This window comes from Leptonotus elevatus, chromosome 21, assembly GCF_054856555.1.
Source record: "Leptonotus elevatus isolate MCC_2025b chromosome 21, RoL_Lele_1.0, whole genome shotgun sequence".
Lineage (NCBI taxonomy): Eukaryota > Metazoa > Chordata > Actinopteri > Syngnathiformes > Syngnathidae > Leptonotus > Leptonotus elevatus.
This window is the reverse complement of record NC_141259.1, coordinates 15,835,231-15,849,548: the sequence shown is the minus strand read 5'-3', so window position 1 is coordinate 15,849,548 and position 14,318 is coordinate 15,835,231. Positions and strand designations below refer to the sequence as shown.

Sequence of the window (14,318 nt, the reverse complement as noted above, 5' to 3'; positions counted from 1 at the left end):
GCTACAAATCCGTATTAATCCAACGCAGTGTGCTTCGAGTGATGTTTTATGAGATGCTTAGTGGACACTTGATTAGGTACACGTTTTAGGAGATCCGATCCAGGATCCTGCATCCGCCATTTCTGTTTGCAAACCTGTTGCAGAGCCACATGAGGGCTGTTAGCATCTTTTGAAGCATGTTGCTTTGTTGTTAGCATTAGCAGTTCAAATCCACAAATGGTGAGAATGTCTTCTTCTTGATTTGTGTTGATGATCCACAGCATTTTGAAAACGCTCTACTGCCACCTACAGGACTTCTGTGGCACAGCTGTTGTTTAAATTCATTCATTTGTTCGCCAAAGTCTCTTAGAAATGAAAAACGTAACTTAGCTTGGCGTAGCTTAGCTTAGCGTCCCACCACTCCCCTTTTTTTTTTTTGTGTCTGACCTGAAAAAGAATTATGTGTGAACAGCAACAATAGTCAACAGCATTGTTTGTAGAAAGAATGAAAGGTCAACCCGAGTTTGTAGTAAGTGCACTACTGACATCTACAGAACTTTAGTGGAACTGCTGTTGTTGAAATATTGGACTTGGAAAACCAGCTGGACTTCTTCCCCCCCACTTGTGTTTTCTGAGCGTTCTCGTGTCGTGTGTCCAGGCGACGGTCGTCATGACAACCAGGAGCTGACCGAGTTGATCGGTTTGCCCCTCCCGGAGACCGTCTCCTTCGTGACGGGCTTCCAGGGCTTCCCCGCCTACAGCTTCGCACCGGGCGCCAACGTGGCCCGCGTCACCAAGTCGGTCTTGCCAGACCCCTTCTACTACGACTTCTCCGTCACCGTCACGGCCAAGCCCACCACGCGGCAGGGCGGCGTCCTGTTCGCCATCACCGACGCGGCACAAAAAGTAAGCGCTTGTCGTCTTTCCAACCGCAGCGGCTGACTTTGCACCCCCGTTTGTCGTCTTACAGGTGGTCCAAATGGGCGTGGCTCTGTCTGAGGTGGAGGACGCTTCCCAGAGGGTGCTCTTCTACTACGCCGACCCCACCACCGGAGGCAAGACCCAGGAGGCGGCTTCCTTCAAGATGGCCGAGCTGACGGGACGGTGGGCCAGGTTCACCTTGGCGGTCGAGGGCTCCGAGGTAGGCGCGCTCACGCCTCACAAAATGGCCGCCGTCTTGCCTGGACACAAATTCAGGCCAAACGTTGGAGAGGTTCAATGGCCTTTGTTCCGTCAGGTGCGTCTCTACATGGACTGCGAGGAGTACCACCGCGTGGCGTTCGTCAGAAGCCGTCGGCCGCTCACCTTCGAACCCAGCTCGGGGATCTTCGTGGGCAGCGCGGGGGCCGCCGGCCTGCCCAACTTTGTGGTGAGTTTGCACACTCTCGTTTCAATATGTCAACCGATCAATGATAAAAAGGCAAATGTGTGAGGTTAATAAAGTTCAATTGAATGATGGACGTTGAGCGTTTTCTGTTCCAGGAAATGATTTCCTAATCGTTAAAAAAAAAAAAGGACATTTGTAGGCCTCAACTGGCACCGTCACTGAAAACAAGATTGCCAGCCAATAATATGTCCTCTTATACGTCCTCAAAATGCATGCTAATCTGAGTCCAGCAAACATCAATGCAGCTCTGCTTACCTTTTGATAAAAAACAATCCGTTTTCTTGAGAATGACCTTAAATCAATGTTTTTTTCCACACATATCAGCAAAGCCTCCATAATTGGTTTATGGGATCCATAGAGTTGTTATTAAGCAGCTGTGTGGGAAAAAAAGTATCCTGCCATCTTTAAGCTTCTGCTGGTAATGTGAGAAGTGCAAAAAGTCGATTGAAGTGCTGGAGAAATACGTCAAGTCGGTTTTTGTCTTTTTCATCACAAACTGATGTGGAGTTTTGTGAGCTTTTTTATTGTTTTCCCCAGATGTGGCGCACATCTCGATGCTTTTTCCGGTATCTGGCACAGGATTACACGCAGTGCGGGAATAGTGCGCCATTGTATGATGCAGAATTGCTTTTGCTGTGATTGAAAGGTTGTTCGTGGAGAAGAAATTGCGTCGCAGGGTGACATCAGCCAGAAACACTGCAAACTTTTTCTCGCCTACGACTTTATCTTATCTTTCGGTCGACCCCCCCCCCCCCCCGCACTAACCCGCCCCCCCCGGCTCCTCTTTGTCGGCTTCCAGCTGTTTGTGCCGGTGACTAACAAGTCTGAGAAACGAGCTGGAGAACGTTGCCTCATAGCATGAAATCCACTGCTTCTCTATATATAAACACTATAATGCTTCTCAGAATGTGTACCTCGAGAAACAGCATAATAACAATCATTAAAGTGCAGCGGGTGCCGATTAGGCCGTCTGGCTTCATTCCTAAAAAGTTCACTTGATTGTACAGCGAACAACTTGGGAAAGTTCCTTGTCTGTTCCCAAAGATCCAAAAAGTGGAAGAACACAAACAAACTTCCCACATATCTCTGAGTGGGCGTCAAATGTTGTGCCCTGCGTGGGAAATGCCACGCTAGCCTCCATGCTAACGCTAACGATTGATGGCGTGCGCCACCCACCGCGCGTCATGACTTTCCTTTCTTTTCCTCCAGGGTTCCATCCAGCAGCTGCTGCTCAAGTCCGATCCCACGGCCCGTGATGACCAGTGCGAGGAGGACGACCCTGATGTAAGAGGCCCACACGCACGCGCGCGCGCGCACACACACAGTGGCAGCGAGCGCCCTGGCGCCTTCTGCTGGCCAAAATGTGCATTGCAGGAACATCACAGTTGTCGTATTTGTACGTAATGTCGAAATAGATGGGAAAAAATTGTCAAATTAATGCTTGTTGTTTTGTTTTTATTGTGCGTAAAATCAAATTGACAAAAAATGAAAGAACGTTATTTCCATATAACAAAATAACTAACTATACTAACTTTCTATCTATCTATGTAAAGATAAAAAAAATGTTTGAAAAAGTGATGAAAAGTAAGAAAATCAAGTAAAAATCTGCTCTCCACTTATGATGGTTTTTCACGCGTCTTCATCAGGTTTCTGGAAGCGGCGACGACACTTACGAGGACATGGAGAGAAAAGATGAAGTCCAAAAAGTTGTGGAAGAGCGAGAGTACAAAGAGGTAGTGCAGTTTTTCTTTTTTTTTAACTATATTTCATCATGTCATCTTCGTCCTTTTGAGAAATAGCAACACTTGAATTTTATATTTCTTTCAACTTCTTGAATTTGCGAACAATAATCCGTATGTACTGTAAAAGTGCTGCCCCTTCAGTAGAGCGCCACCTGCTGGCACGTGGACACAGTGTCCGTTTAATGATGTTTGGTGTGAATGCTGTTGCCATGGCGACGGAGTACTCGATGGAGGATAGAAACTAGAATGGTCTTTATGACTCTTTTTTTTTTTTTTTGAATGAGAGATTTGATGTTATGTGATTTTCTTAGGAATTGGTTCACCCCACGTACAGTACGCCGGTCCAAGCCCCGCCCACCGAGATGCCTACCACTTACGACGACGATGAAACTGGAGACGACGTGGAAGAGGCTTCCGGGCAGGAAATGCCGACCACCACATCTGCCGGTAAGGAAAGAAAAAAATGATATTTATTGTTCATATTTGCATTATGTGGGCCATATTTTCACATTTGGACATTTGAACTCAGTTACAGTGCAAGCAGCCCATTCAGCAACAGCAGAACCCAAGTCCAACTCTGTAAGTCCACCATCATATGTTTTGAGATTTGGTGAAGCAGCATGAGGCTCATTGCCCGAGGTTCCTCATGGTGTTGCCCGGGGCTTATTACATAAATATTGAATGTGCAGTCATTGTTGAGTTATTTACAGGTGCGTTCCCTCCATCCAGGTGTCCGCGGCACAGAAAGGCGAGAGAGGCGAGCCAGGCGCGCAGGGCCCCCCAGGACCCGCCGGCCCCCCGGGACAAGACTCGGAATTGGCAGGCGAGCCCGGATCCCGCGGTCCGCCGGGGCCTTTGGGACCTCAGGGACCTCCTGGAGCTGCAGGGAGAGACGGACAAAATGTATGTCTTGCTAATGCTTATTTTCACACCAGCAGTCAACTCGAATGATGGAATAAAATGCGTTTCGGCACTATTTTTGTCTCCAAGGGAACAAAAGGAGAAGATGGCATCCCGGTAGGGCAATTCTGTTATATGTTAATGCTACATGCTAACTGATGCTAAATGCAGCCCTGTATCGCTTTGGTGTCATTCCAAAGAATATGCGCTCTCATGCGGCTTTTTCTTCTTTCTTTTTTTTACTCAATCAAAATCAAACTTCATTGAAAAGTCAAGAAAAATATTTGAAAATGGAATTTTGATCATTTGAACATTGATCAGAGCAAATTAATTTGCAATATCTTGAATGAATGATTCATTTCATATATTAAGTACTCAACTCACAAATCAACTTTATTTTTCCAGCACTTTAAAAACAATCATCACTGCATAAAAAGCAGTAAAAAATTACAAAAACAAACAAAATTGAAACAATAAGTTAACAGCATACAAATAGTAAACACCCGAAAACACTAAAAACAATGCTGAGTCTGAATAAAAATGTGTTTTAAGAGGCTTGCCTCATGTTTAGCGGAAAAACCGCAGGGCCCCCAAAATTGAACCTTGTGGAACACCATTAGCTCAAGGCTAACAAAGTCGTGTCGACCACATCGGATGGAAACTAAAGCCGAGAGAGTGCGGAGCGACTCGAGTCTGTAGCACGAGCTCCACTGCGCGCGCCTGTTGCTGCATACGTCCATCGTATCGATTGTCTCACAAGACGGTGGATTTTTCAGGGAGCCCAGGGCCCACCAGGATTCCCAGGCCTTCAAGGAGAGCCCGGACCCAAAGGAGAAAAGGTTCATTTGCAGGAAATTCTCTCATCAACGTGAATCAATATAACGTTGGCTTCGCCTTTAGGGTGACGCGGGTGTTGGACAGACGGGCCTTCCGGGACCTCCCGGACCTCCAGGCCGCTTCTCTCCCAAGTTCTTGGTAACAGATGTTTTTTTTTGCTATCTTAACATTTAGTTGTTGAATATTTTTGCCACTGTGCTCTTGTCAGGAGGGTTCAGGCTCCGCTTCGGACTTTGAAGACTTTGACGGCGATATGGAGATCATTCGAGTGAGAACGCAAATGATGATGTCATCACTGTGTCGATGACGGAGGTAATAATCACTTCCTCCGCAGGGACCCCCCGGCACTCCAGGACCCCGCGGACCCCCGGGGCCCCCGTCTCAGGAAGTCATACCTGGACCACCTGGTCTTTCTGGCAAAGACGGAGAAAAGGGACAAGATGGACTTCCTGTAAGCGCAGCAAGTCTTTACTTTAACGCCGTATTAAATGTTCAAGATCATACAAAAAATAACCCAAAAGTAGAACATGTTAATTCATCATTTGAAGTGTTTCCTTGTGTTTGTATCAAGCGAAGCTTCAAAATGTAAAATGTAGACGCTGAGCTTCAAAGGTTGATAAAAACGTGAACAACGTGGACTCAATGCCACCCCCTGCTGGGGGTTTCATGAAACATTTTAACTCTTGAAGAATGCACCAGAAAAATGTGATGTTTTATATGAAACATTTTGTGTGTTTTTTTCTTTCATTTCTGCTCAACATATTTACATTAGCATCAAACATTTGTTTTATGGTTGCTTGTTGCTAGGCAGAAATTGTTCTAAAGCCCTATTTGAAAATGGATAAATAAATCTGTTTCCATGGCTACTTGCCTCACATCACATCAAGGACAATGTGCACATTGAATGCAAGTTCTGTATTGAAAATGCTAGCTCAGCAGCACCCTCTGCTGGATGTGGTTGGGTACTGCTCCACTTGCTTCAATAGTCAATAGAATAAATATGGACAGATTTTCAAAAACAATTTAGAATCTGTGCTAAAAAAAAAAAGAATAACCTCGTTTCTCTGTATTTCAGGGATTAGATGGATACAAAGGAGAACAAGGACCCGCTGGAGAAAAGGGAGACGTGGTGAAGATTTTGTTCTATTGATTGTTTTTGTTGCTCAAATGTTGAACTTTGGAATCAAAACTCCCTCAATTGAATTCAACAGGGAGAACCTGGAGTGGACGGCCTACCAGGACCAAAGGTACAATTTATACTTATTTTTTTGGTTCGTTAGAGGAGCCCACCAAAAAGGTTTCATTTTGCCCATAGATGCCACAAGGTGGCGCCAAATCTTTTTTTTTTTTTTATAGAACTGACTAAAAAAAGCTCCTAACCTCACTTTGCTTCTTAATGCCACAAGGTGGCACCAAAGTCATGGTTTTTATATTGGGTATGCAAATCACAGATGAATATAATCATTTATATCTGCAAATGAGTGAAAAGTGACTGTTCATGATTTAGATGTGTTTGTTTTGTTTTGTTTTTTGATACACTGACGAATCATGCGCTATATTTTGTCCTGTTCCAGGGAGATCAGGGCCCTCAGGGTGTCCAAGGACTTCCCGGGCCCGAAGGTCCAGAGGGCAGGGTCGGGCCCCAAGGTCCAGCGGGTCCCCCTGGACCACCCGGACCCCCAGCTAAAGGATTCGACTTTGAGGTACGCGGCATAGAAATACTCGACATGCGTGGCCAACCGTACACATGATCTACTTTGATCTTTTCAGGACCCGGAAGGTGGTCCTGCATCGGAACTCTTTCGGGTACGACTCCACATGAGGGTTTTTTTTTCACTCCAATGGGAAAATGGGTTAAATATGTATTTTTCCTGTCTTCAACAGGGTCTTCCAGGAACTCCTGGACTCCGAGGACCAAAGGTGCCAAACCCTCCCGATCAGCATTTTTCATATTTGATTTTGTCAATCATTCCCGTTTGGAGTGACTCCGGTTGGCCATGACTTGTGTTCAACGTCATTTTCGTTGCCTCATAGGGTGAAGAAGGCCTCCAAGGTCCTGCTGGAGAGCCAGGTCTTAAGGTTTGTGTTGCATTCACGACATGTCGTCAACATGTTTGTGCTCACACATGTCAAGCATGGCAAATGTGTTCAGGTTGTTCATAAAATGGTTGTTTGTGTGTCCTTGGCATGTGCAGGGGGAGCACGGTGCTGCAGGTCCACCAGGTTTAGCAGGACCAAATGGAGCTAAAGGTTCGGAGGTCAGTGAATGCACCACTCAGAAAAAGATTTCCTTTTTCAAGCCTTTCTGTGACTCCTCCAGTCTCCCTGCAAGCTGCGTGCGAATTTTGTGGGTCGTTTATTAATGCGGTTTGTGTTGCATTCAGGGTCTTAAGGGAGATTCCGGCGCTCTGGGACAAAAGGTAAGAACCACATCTGACTTTTGTGTCAATTTCCTGGCATACTCGCATCACATGACCAACTTGCTCCTCAGGGCGAGCCAGGACTCGATGGTCTCACGCTACCCGGCCCTCCGGGACCTCCCGGACCTCCAGGACCCGTCTTCAGCCTCAGTGAAGTAAGCCACGACCAATCCAGGCCACTTAAGTCTGAAAACCTTGTTTGTGCTTCATGCCTCCTCTCCTCCTCTTCCTCAGCTCCTCCTCAACGACACGGACGGCGTCTTCAACCTCTCGGGGATTTTCGAGGCTCAGGGATTAGCGGTGAGTCTCACCCAAAAAACGGGATCAGAATGCGGTGGCGGTCCAGTGAAGGCTTCCGGTGTCAAGGAACATGTCGTGATCGTCTCCTCACTATCCACAGGGACAACAAGGCCCCAAGGGAGACGCCGGAGTGCAAGGTGTTGAAGGGCCTCCGGGACTCAAGGTACTAATTCTCAGAATGTTTGGACTTTTATCACAAAAAAAATAATAATAATTTTACCCCAAAATAGTATTTAATTCTCATAATATTCAGATGTTTAAAGAAATAAATATGTAATAATTAGGATTTAAAACAATAAAACTTCTGCAAAAAATACTTTTATTTTCCTAATATTTTAATTTTTATACTGAAAACCTAAACATGCATTCTTGCAAAAGTGTTTCAGTATTCTGTACATTTTTTCTAAAACAGCAAAACTTTTCCCTTCAAGACTGCAAGTGCAATTTCTACAAAGTTTGTTGTTGTCAGGGTGGCTCCGTCTACTCCTTTGTATTTCCTCCCACGTCCACATGGTGGCGTCAGAGCATATTAAGCAACTTGCCTGATCCTCTTGTGACCTTCGTGATTTGAATTATGCACAGCAGCCCTGAGAATAAAATATGAAAACGTGCCTTCGTGATGAGCACATGAACTTTTCAGTGAAAAAAAAACATTGGCCATTAGCATTCGTGTGTTAGCGCCTGGCCTTGCGTCCGTGTTTACGCTAACGTATGCGCAGGGGGAGAAAGGCGAGCCGGCAATTATCGTCCCCGAGAACGGATCCTCCTACGACCTGTCTGCTCTCAAGGGCGAGAAAGGATACAAGGTGACCTTCAGCACACATTTCTTCCACTTTTCAAGTTTGTTTATTGTCTCAAATTGTCTGCAGGGTGACATTGGCGCAAGTGGACTTCCCGGACCACTCGTGAGTCTTCGGAAAGAAAACCACGACGGGTGACCACGCGTCGCTCGCGGACGGCAGGGACTGACCGTCTTTTTCTTCCCAAACAGGGACCGATGGGAATGCCGGGACCAAAAGGGGCCTTGGGCTTCCCCGGACGACCCGTAAGCAAGAAAAGTTTGATTTCTCTCATAATCAGCGTCTCCATATTGAGGTTCGGTCAGGCTTCGAAGCGGATGGCAGCTGTTGTCGGGCTCATTGTCATGTGGACGCAAACATTCCGTTTGTGCGTGATGAGAAGAAGCCCGAAAAGCGTCAATTTAGCGCGATTCCAACCGAGGACTCATTAGCATTTACAAGCGGGCGGCGCGAGTCAACATTTACAAAAACAACAACAAACGCTTGTTGTTTGAGAGTTAGCCAAGCCCGTACGCCTTCCGGTCACATCATTAGGGACAAGAAACGTCTTTAAAGCTGAACCCAGTGAAATGAGCACAATTAAAAGAATGCATTTTTTTTGGGGGGGGGGGTGACAATTGTGTGTTTGTAGGGTCGTACCGGCCAGATGGGAGCCAGAGGAGAGAAAGGAGAATCTGTCAGCAAACCTGTGAGTCCTGACGTCAACAATCACGCGTAGTCTATACTTTAAGAAGTGATCCGGAAGAGTTCTTATTGAATGTGACTCCGTCCGCAGGGACTGCCAGGACCCCCCGGGCGACCCGGTCGCCCTGGAATGTTCCGATGCCCCAACGGCGTAAGCGAGCACGAAGAAATACTCTCCAACAAAGTTCATGTTTATAACTATAACGTCATTTAGCCAAACTCATCATTATTAGCTTAATGCTAATATATCATGTAAAACACCATAGAGGGGCTAACTGAAATGAGCAGAGTGCTACTTTAAATACGACACTCGCTCTGCTTCTTCTCGATTTTAATTGCGCTCCACATCTTCCAGTAGAGCTCAGTGCTGCCTGGCAAATAGTGGCACCGTGTGGTACTACACCCGCGGCGCTTCATTGCTAACTCTTTGCTGCCTTTCCAGACCGTGTTCCCCGTCGCTGCCCGACCCTTCTGCAAAATTCCCGTCAGTCGCATTTTCACTTTGCCTCATCTTTCATTTCCCGTACATCTTTATTGATGAATAATAAAGTCGTTGCTTTACTAACGGCTGCGTTTAATCCGCAGCTCCATCCCAACGGAAGCGCCGTGATCGGTAAGCTTCCCAAAATGATCGCTCGCAATGAGACCGCTTTAAAAAAACATTCTTGTTTATGTCGCCAAGTTGATGACGGGATGAAAGGACAAAAGGGAGAACGAGGCCTTCCTGGCACCCCGGCGCCACCTAGTGAGTCAAACCTCCAAAGTTGTCACGCTCTTTTGAATTTTCTCAATTCATATTTGAAATATGAATGCTGTTTATTAGGTACACCTGCCTGTGCAGTCTAATGACATTCAATGGAACGTGTTGCTTCGAATATTTTGGCCCTCACATTATGTTGTGTTGTGTTGCACAGTAAGTGAATCGGTTTTTTTTTGTGGGGCTCAACAAAACTGAAAAGTCAGCCATTTTGGCGAGCGCTTGTATCCTGGTATGTCGTTGATCGCCATGATGTTGATAAGGGTGTACCTAATGAAGTGGCTAAAGAATTACACATACACAAAGTTGTTATTATTTCTAACCATGTTTTCTTCCTCTGCACGTCAGACACGTTCAAAGGACGCTTGGTGAGTTCCAAATACGTCGTCATGATGAGATTTTCAAAAGGCACGACTTTCATGCGTGGTCGCTTTGCACGCGTGTCAGGGAGTGAAGGGCGAGCCGGGCCTTGATGGCGAAAAAGGAGAAAAGGGCGACTCGGGGTTACCTGGGCAACCAGGTGCTCCCGGGAAACAAGGGCCAGTGGTGAGGGCTGTTGCCGTGGCGACGCAACCGCGCGGTGTTCAAATGAGACAGCTCAGCTTGAAATGTTTTTTTTTTTTTGCGTGCAAACCCTCCAGGGACCCAAAGGCGAGTCTGTGCTCGGACCACAAGGCCCCCGCGGAGAACCGGGCACCACAGGAACCCCGGGCGTCGGCAGACCCGGCCCAGCGGGACCCCCCGGACCGCCAGGGCAGACCGGAAGCTGGTCGTTAGGCTTTGGTAAAAAAGGTGTGTGGATCGCGTGCTTACTTTCCATCCCATAATAAGCAACGTTGAATGACTTTTGACATGTTGCCCAGATGTGCTTATCCCTGGAGCGCCCGGACCACCCGGACCTCCTGGGCCACCCGGAACCCCTGGCGCGCGGGGACCTTTCGGAGGCTCAGCAGCTGTACGTCTAATTCCATACGAATTCTTGCCGGATCGGATTTTTGTGAACGTTTTTGCCCGCCGATTTTGTGATGTCTCAATTTGGCAACAACGGAACCGGACGCGTTTGTTGCGCATTTCCAGGTGAGTACGTTCTCCACGCTTGAGTCCATGATGCAGAAGACGGCCAGGGAGGCGGAGGGCATGCTGGCCTACGTCATGTCCACAGGAAGTCTCTTCCTCAAGGTGACCGAGGGCTGGAAGGAGATACAGGTACGTACCTACCGGCTTGTCAATGAGGAAATATCACACCGTGCGATTCCGAACGGTCTCCGTGCGCGCGCAGCATCGGAAGAAATCTGCTAAGCTCTGTTCAAATATATTTTCATCCAAATATATTTCAAATGCGCATCAGAGAGGAAGCGCTTTGTTCACTATGTTTTCAAATTCGATACATCAAAAGTACTAGTACTCTGTGGCTGGTATTGGCGGCCTCCGTGAGTACCCGATAACTTAGAATAAGGCTGCTATCGCTACTGCTACGTATGACGTATGTTTGTTGTTGTTCATTTAAAGGTCAACTTTGACTGAATGGATCAAATATTAAACATGCCTTCAATGTTTTTTTCCCCCCCCAGCTTGGCAGTCTGCTCCACCTCTCCAGTAACGTCCTCCCACAGGACGAGGTGCGTATTAAAACATGAAACCGGATTTGATGGCGAGTATTAACATGCGTTTGCCGTCCGTTTAGCCTCGCGCTGCCCAGCAAATCGCAGGCGGCGCAATCGTGCGAGTGCGCGCCGCCAACGCCAGGGTGAGGGGCGTTCGCTGCACTCCGTAGGTTTTGTGTGCGCGCGTGTCATTGCATCTATGGAGCTGATTTGTGTGGTTTTTGTTCAGCTCAACCTGGTGGCTCTGAACCAGCCGCACACGGGCGACATGTCGGGCCTGGACGCGCTCGACCGCCTGTGCTACGAGCAGGCCAAGGCCATGGGCCTGCCCCCCAACTACCGCGCATTCGTCTCCTCCAACAAGCAGGACCTGGTCCACGTGGTCTACCCTGGATTCAGGGACTCTCTGCCCATCACCAACCTGAGGGTCAGTCGCCCCCTAGAGGTCAAAAATGGAACTAAACCTTCATTTCCATGAGCATTTAATTCTGCTCTTCACTTAAAATATATTTTTTTTAAATGCCAGTGTTAGCCAGCTGAAGTTGTCAGTGGCTGAAAGCTCCAAGTGTGTCTGACGCGTGATGCCTCCTCACAGGGAGACGTGCTCTTCAGGAACTGGAGGTCCATCTTCAACGGCGAAGGAGGAGCCTTCAACACCCGGATACCTCTTTACTCTTTTGATGGGCGCGACGTGTTAGCCGATCCTTTCTGGTCAGTAAACATCATCCTTATTGCCGTCACCATACTATACATTTTTCAAGAAAAATATTTCCACGACAAAAAACATATTTTTAATTTCTACTTTCAAGAAGAAAAAAAGAAAATAAACTAATTGTTGTTTTTTTTGTCAAGAAAGAAAAAGGTAACACTTTTTAGAATTAGTAGTGGGGGGTTTTCAAGAAAAAAAAAATCTTACCCTTAAAAAATATATATTCTAATTAACTTCACAAGAAAGTCCTATTTAAAGATGAAATAAAATGAAAAGCAGTATTTTTTGAGAAAAAAAAAGTATTTTAGTTGTGGATAGTTTATTTAACTTTTTCTCAAAAAAATAAAATAAAAAATGTAATCATGTACAAAAAAATTCAAAATATTTTTCTAAGAAAAAAAATCATAATCTAAATGAATGCAGTCATATGTTTTCAAAAAAAATGTTTTGGGGGGAAATATTGAAGTTTTTAGTAAAAGCTGTGTTTTGCTGAATGAACTTGAAATGTATTATTTCTAGAAAAAGTCACGTTTGTGCATTATTTTAAAGAAAATGTTTTAAGTTTTTAGGGAAAAAAAGTTTTATTTTCAAGTTTCTTTTCCAGAGAAAATATTTTTTTTCTAGAAAAATTCAGTATTTTTAGAAAACATTATTTTGTCAAAAAACAGTTATATATTTGCAAAAAAATCAAAAAGTATTCTCAACTAAAATTCAGATTCTTGCTAACCAAAAAAAGCGGAAAAAACAAAAGTATATTATTTTTAAATATTGAGGTCAAAAGTTCATCTTTTTTTCCCTCTGTGCGTGTTGTCATTGTCGCGTGTGCGTGCGTCCACGTCCACGCAGGCCCAAGAAGAGCATCTGGCACGGGTCGAGCGCGCGAGGCCTGCGCGTGGTGGACAAGCACTGCGAGACGTGGCGCGCCGACCACGTGTCGGTGGCGGGCCAGTCGTCCGGCCTGACCTCGGGTCTCCTGCTGGGCCAGCAGACACGCAGCTGCTCCAACGAGTATGTGGTCCTCTGCGTGGAGACCCACAAGAACCTCTAAGACCTGACTGACCCCGACCCCGACCCCGAGGAGTCGGAACCCCCTTGAGGCGTGCTGCCGAGACATCCCGTCCGTGCGCAACGCGTCGTCCCTTTGGCACATAAAATGAAGCATTGATGAGGCCAGTTTTTGCTTTTGTCCAACTCTGGTAGGGAACGTGCTAGATTTTAGGTTGCTGCGTCTCTTGCTCCCCAACCGAGAGACTTTTTTTCTTTTAGTTTATGAATCCCAAATCGTCCCACATTTTCCACTCCTTGGGAAGTAAAAGACAGCTCATGAGGGCTGTTTTGTTTTGTTTACAGGTTGTCACGGAGATGTTGAACCGCTTTCCACTCCTTGCCAGCGGCCGATCAATTTAATGCACTGTACTTCATTTATTTGCTACAACTTTCATGTGTGGGCTATTTAATTTAAAACCATTATTTATACTGTCACAGCACATGAACATGAAATCCGAAAGATGAAATCTAAGAATATAATTTATCATTTGTTGTTTGTTTTTGTGTTTTTCTACTTGTTTTCCTCTTTTTTTTGCTACTATAGTAGAATGGAGAAGAGTTGGGTTTTAAGACTGCCATATATCTTGTGATATATTTTCATGCTGGAAAAAAAATGTAAAAAAACAAATTCCAAGTGTTGGTTGGTGCTTTGTTCAAAAGAATAAATGATTTCCCTTTCATAACATCTGCTTGTGTGTTCTTTATGGTTAGCGCAGAAGTCCTCGTTCGATCATGTAAACAACTCGTCAGCGTCTCTTTAGTGTCAATATTTTGTTAAGTATTAGCGTTAAACTGAATAATAAAGCTAAAAAAGGTTATAATTACACTCAACTTTATTTACAGAGCACTTCAAAAACAACGGGCTGCAAACAGTAAAAATCTGACATAAAAACAATTACAGTAAAACAAATAGTAACATTAAAATAAACAATCCATGAAGTATTATGAAGGTCAAATTATTATTTAGAACACAAAGGTCACACTGAAAAAATATTGGGAATAAAATGCACAGATAAGAAAATACCGATAGTCGTACTATTACTAGATACAAGTATAATGGTGACAAGTATAGAGCTGTAAAAGATAATAATGAATAAACTATGTGTTTAACATTACAGTCAAGCTAAGGTAAGGACGAACAAATTCAGAAGA

The 14,318-nt window shown here is 45.4% G+C and overlaps 1 protein-coding gene across 1 annotated transcript in view; it reads left to right on the top strand.

Moving 5' to 3' along the window:
- The window catches only part of LOC147156148 (uncharacterized), a 30,274-nt gene extending 16,423 nt beyond the window's left edge, over nucleotides 1–13,851 (top strand). Inside the window, exons 5-46 of the mRNA XM_086066415.1 lie at nucleotides 638–885; nucleotides 950–1,120; nucleotides 1,217–1,348; nucleotides 2,576–2,650; nucleotides 3,013–3,099; nucleotides 3,420–3,555; nucleotides 3,638–3,687; nucleotides 3,838–4,011; nucleotides 4,099–4,125; nucleotides 4,785–4,847; nucleotides 4,909–4,983; nucleotides 5,054–5,113; nucleotides 5,180–5,296; nucleotides 5,921–5,974; nucleotides 6,057–6,092; nucleotides 6,420–6,548; nucleotides 6,616–6,651; nucleotides 6,730–6,765; nucleotides 6,880–6,924; nucleotides 7,041–7,103; nucleotides 7,230–7,265; nucleotides 7,337–7,420; nucleotides 7,500–7,565; nucleotides 7,666–7,728; nucleotides 8,285–8,371; nucleotides 8,435–8,470; nucleotides 8,557–8,610; nucleotides 8,997–9,053; nucleotides 9,141–9,200; nucleotides 9,492–9,533; nucleotides 9,635–9,662; nucleotides 9,732–9,794; nucleotides 10,155–10,174; nucleotides 10,254–10,352; nucleotides 10,448–10,598; nucleotides 10,670–10,761; nucleotides 10,884–11,012; nucleotides 11,378–11,425; nucleotides 11,491–11,553; nucleotides 11,640–11,837; nucleotides 12,006–12,121; nucleotides 12,966–13,851. Of these exons, the coding sequence (XP_085922541.1) occupies nucleotides 638–885; nucleotides 950–1,120; nucleotides 1,217–1,348; nucleotides 2,576–2,650; nucleotides 3,013–3,099; nucleotides 3,420–3,555; nucleotides 3,638–3,687; nucleotides 3,838–4,011; nucleotides 4,099–4,125; nucleotides 4,785–4,847; nucleotides 4,909–4,983; nucleotides 5,054–5,113; nucleotides 5,180–5,296; nucleotides 5,921–5,974; nucleotides 6,057–6,092; nucleotides 6,420–6,548; nucleotides 6,616–6,651; nucleotides 6,730–6,765; nucleotides 6,880–6,924; nucleotides 7,041–7,103; nucleotides 7,230–7,265; nucleotides 7,337–7,420; nucleotides 7,500–7,565; nucleotides 7,666–7,728; nucleotides 8,285–8,371; nucleotides 8,435–8,470; nucleotides 8,557–8,610; nucleotides 8,997–9,053; nucleotides 9,141–9,200; nucleotides 9,492–9,533; nucleotides 9,635–9,662; nucleotides 9,732–9,794; nucleotides 10,155–10,174; nucleotides 10,254–10,352; nucleotides 10,448–10,598; nucleotides 10,670–10,761; nucleotides 10,884–11,012; nucleotides 11,378–11,425; nucleotides 11,491–11,553; nucleotides 11,640–11,837; nucleotides 12,006–12,121; nucleotides 12,966–13,167 (3,608 nt within the window). The 3' untranslated portion in view covers nucleotides 13,168–13,851. The remainder of the gene's footprint in view (nucleotides 1–637; nucleotides 886–949; nucleotides 1,121–1,216; nucleotides 1,349–2,575; nucleotides 2,651–3,012; nucleotides 3,100–3,419; nucleotides 3,556–3,637; nucleotides 3,688–3,837; nucleotides 4,012–4,098; nucleotides 4,126–4,784; nucleotides 4,848–4,908; nucleotides 4,984–5,053; nucleotides 5,114–5,179; nucleotides 5,297–5,920; nucleotides 5,975–6,056; nucleotides 6,093–6,419; nucleotides 6,549–6,615; nucleotides 6,652–6,729; nucleotides 6,766–6,879; nucleotides 6,925–7,040; nucleotides 7,104–7,229; nucleotides 7,266–7,336; nucleotides 7,421–7,499; nucleotides 7,566–7,665; nucleotides 7,729–8,284; nucleotides 8,372–8,434; nucleotides 8,471–8,556; nucleotides 8,611–8,996; nucleotides 9,054–9,140; nucleotides 9,201–9,491; nucleotides 9,534–9,634; nucleotides 9,663–9,731; nucleotides 9,795–10,154; nucleotides 10,175–10,253; nucleotides 10,353–10,447; nucleotides 10,599–10,669; nucleotides 10,762–10,883; nucleotides 11,013–11,377; nucleotides 11,426–11,490; nucleotides 11,554–11,639; nucleotides 11,838–12,005; nucleotides 12,122–12,965) is intronic.
- Nucleotides 13,852–14,318: the final 467 nt, after the last annotated feature.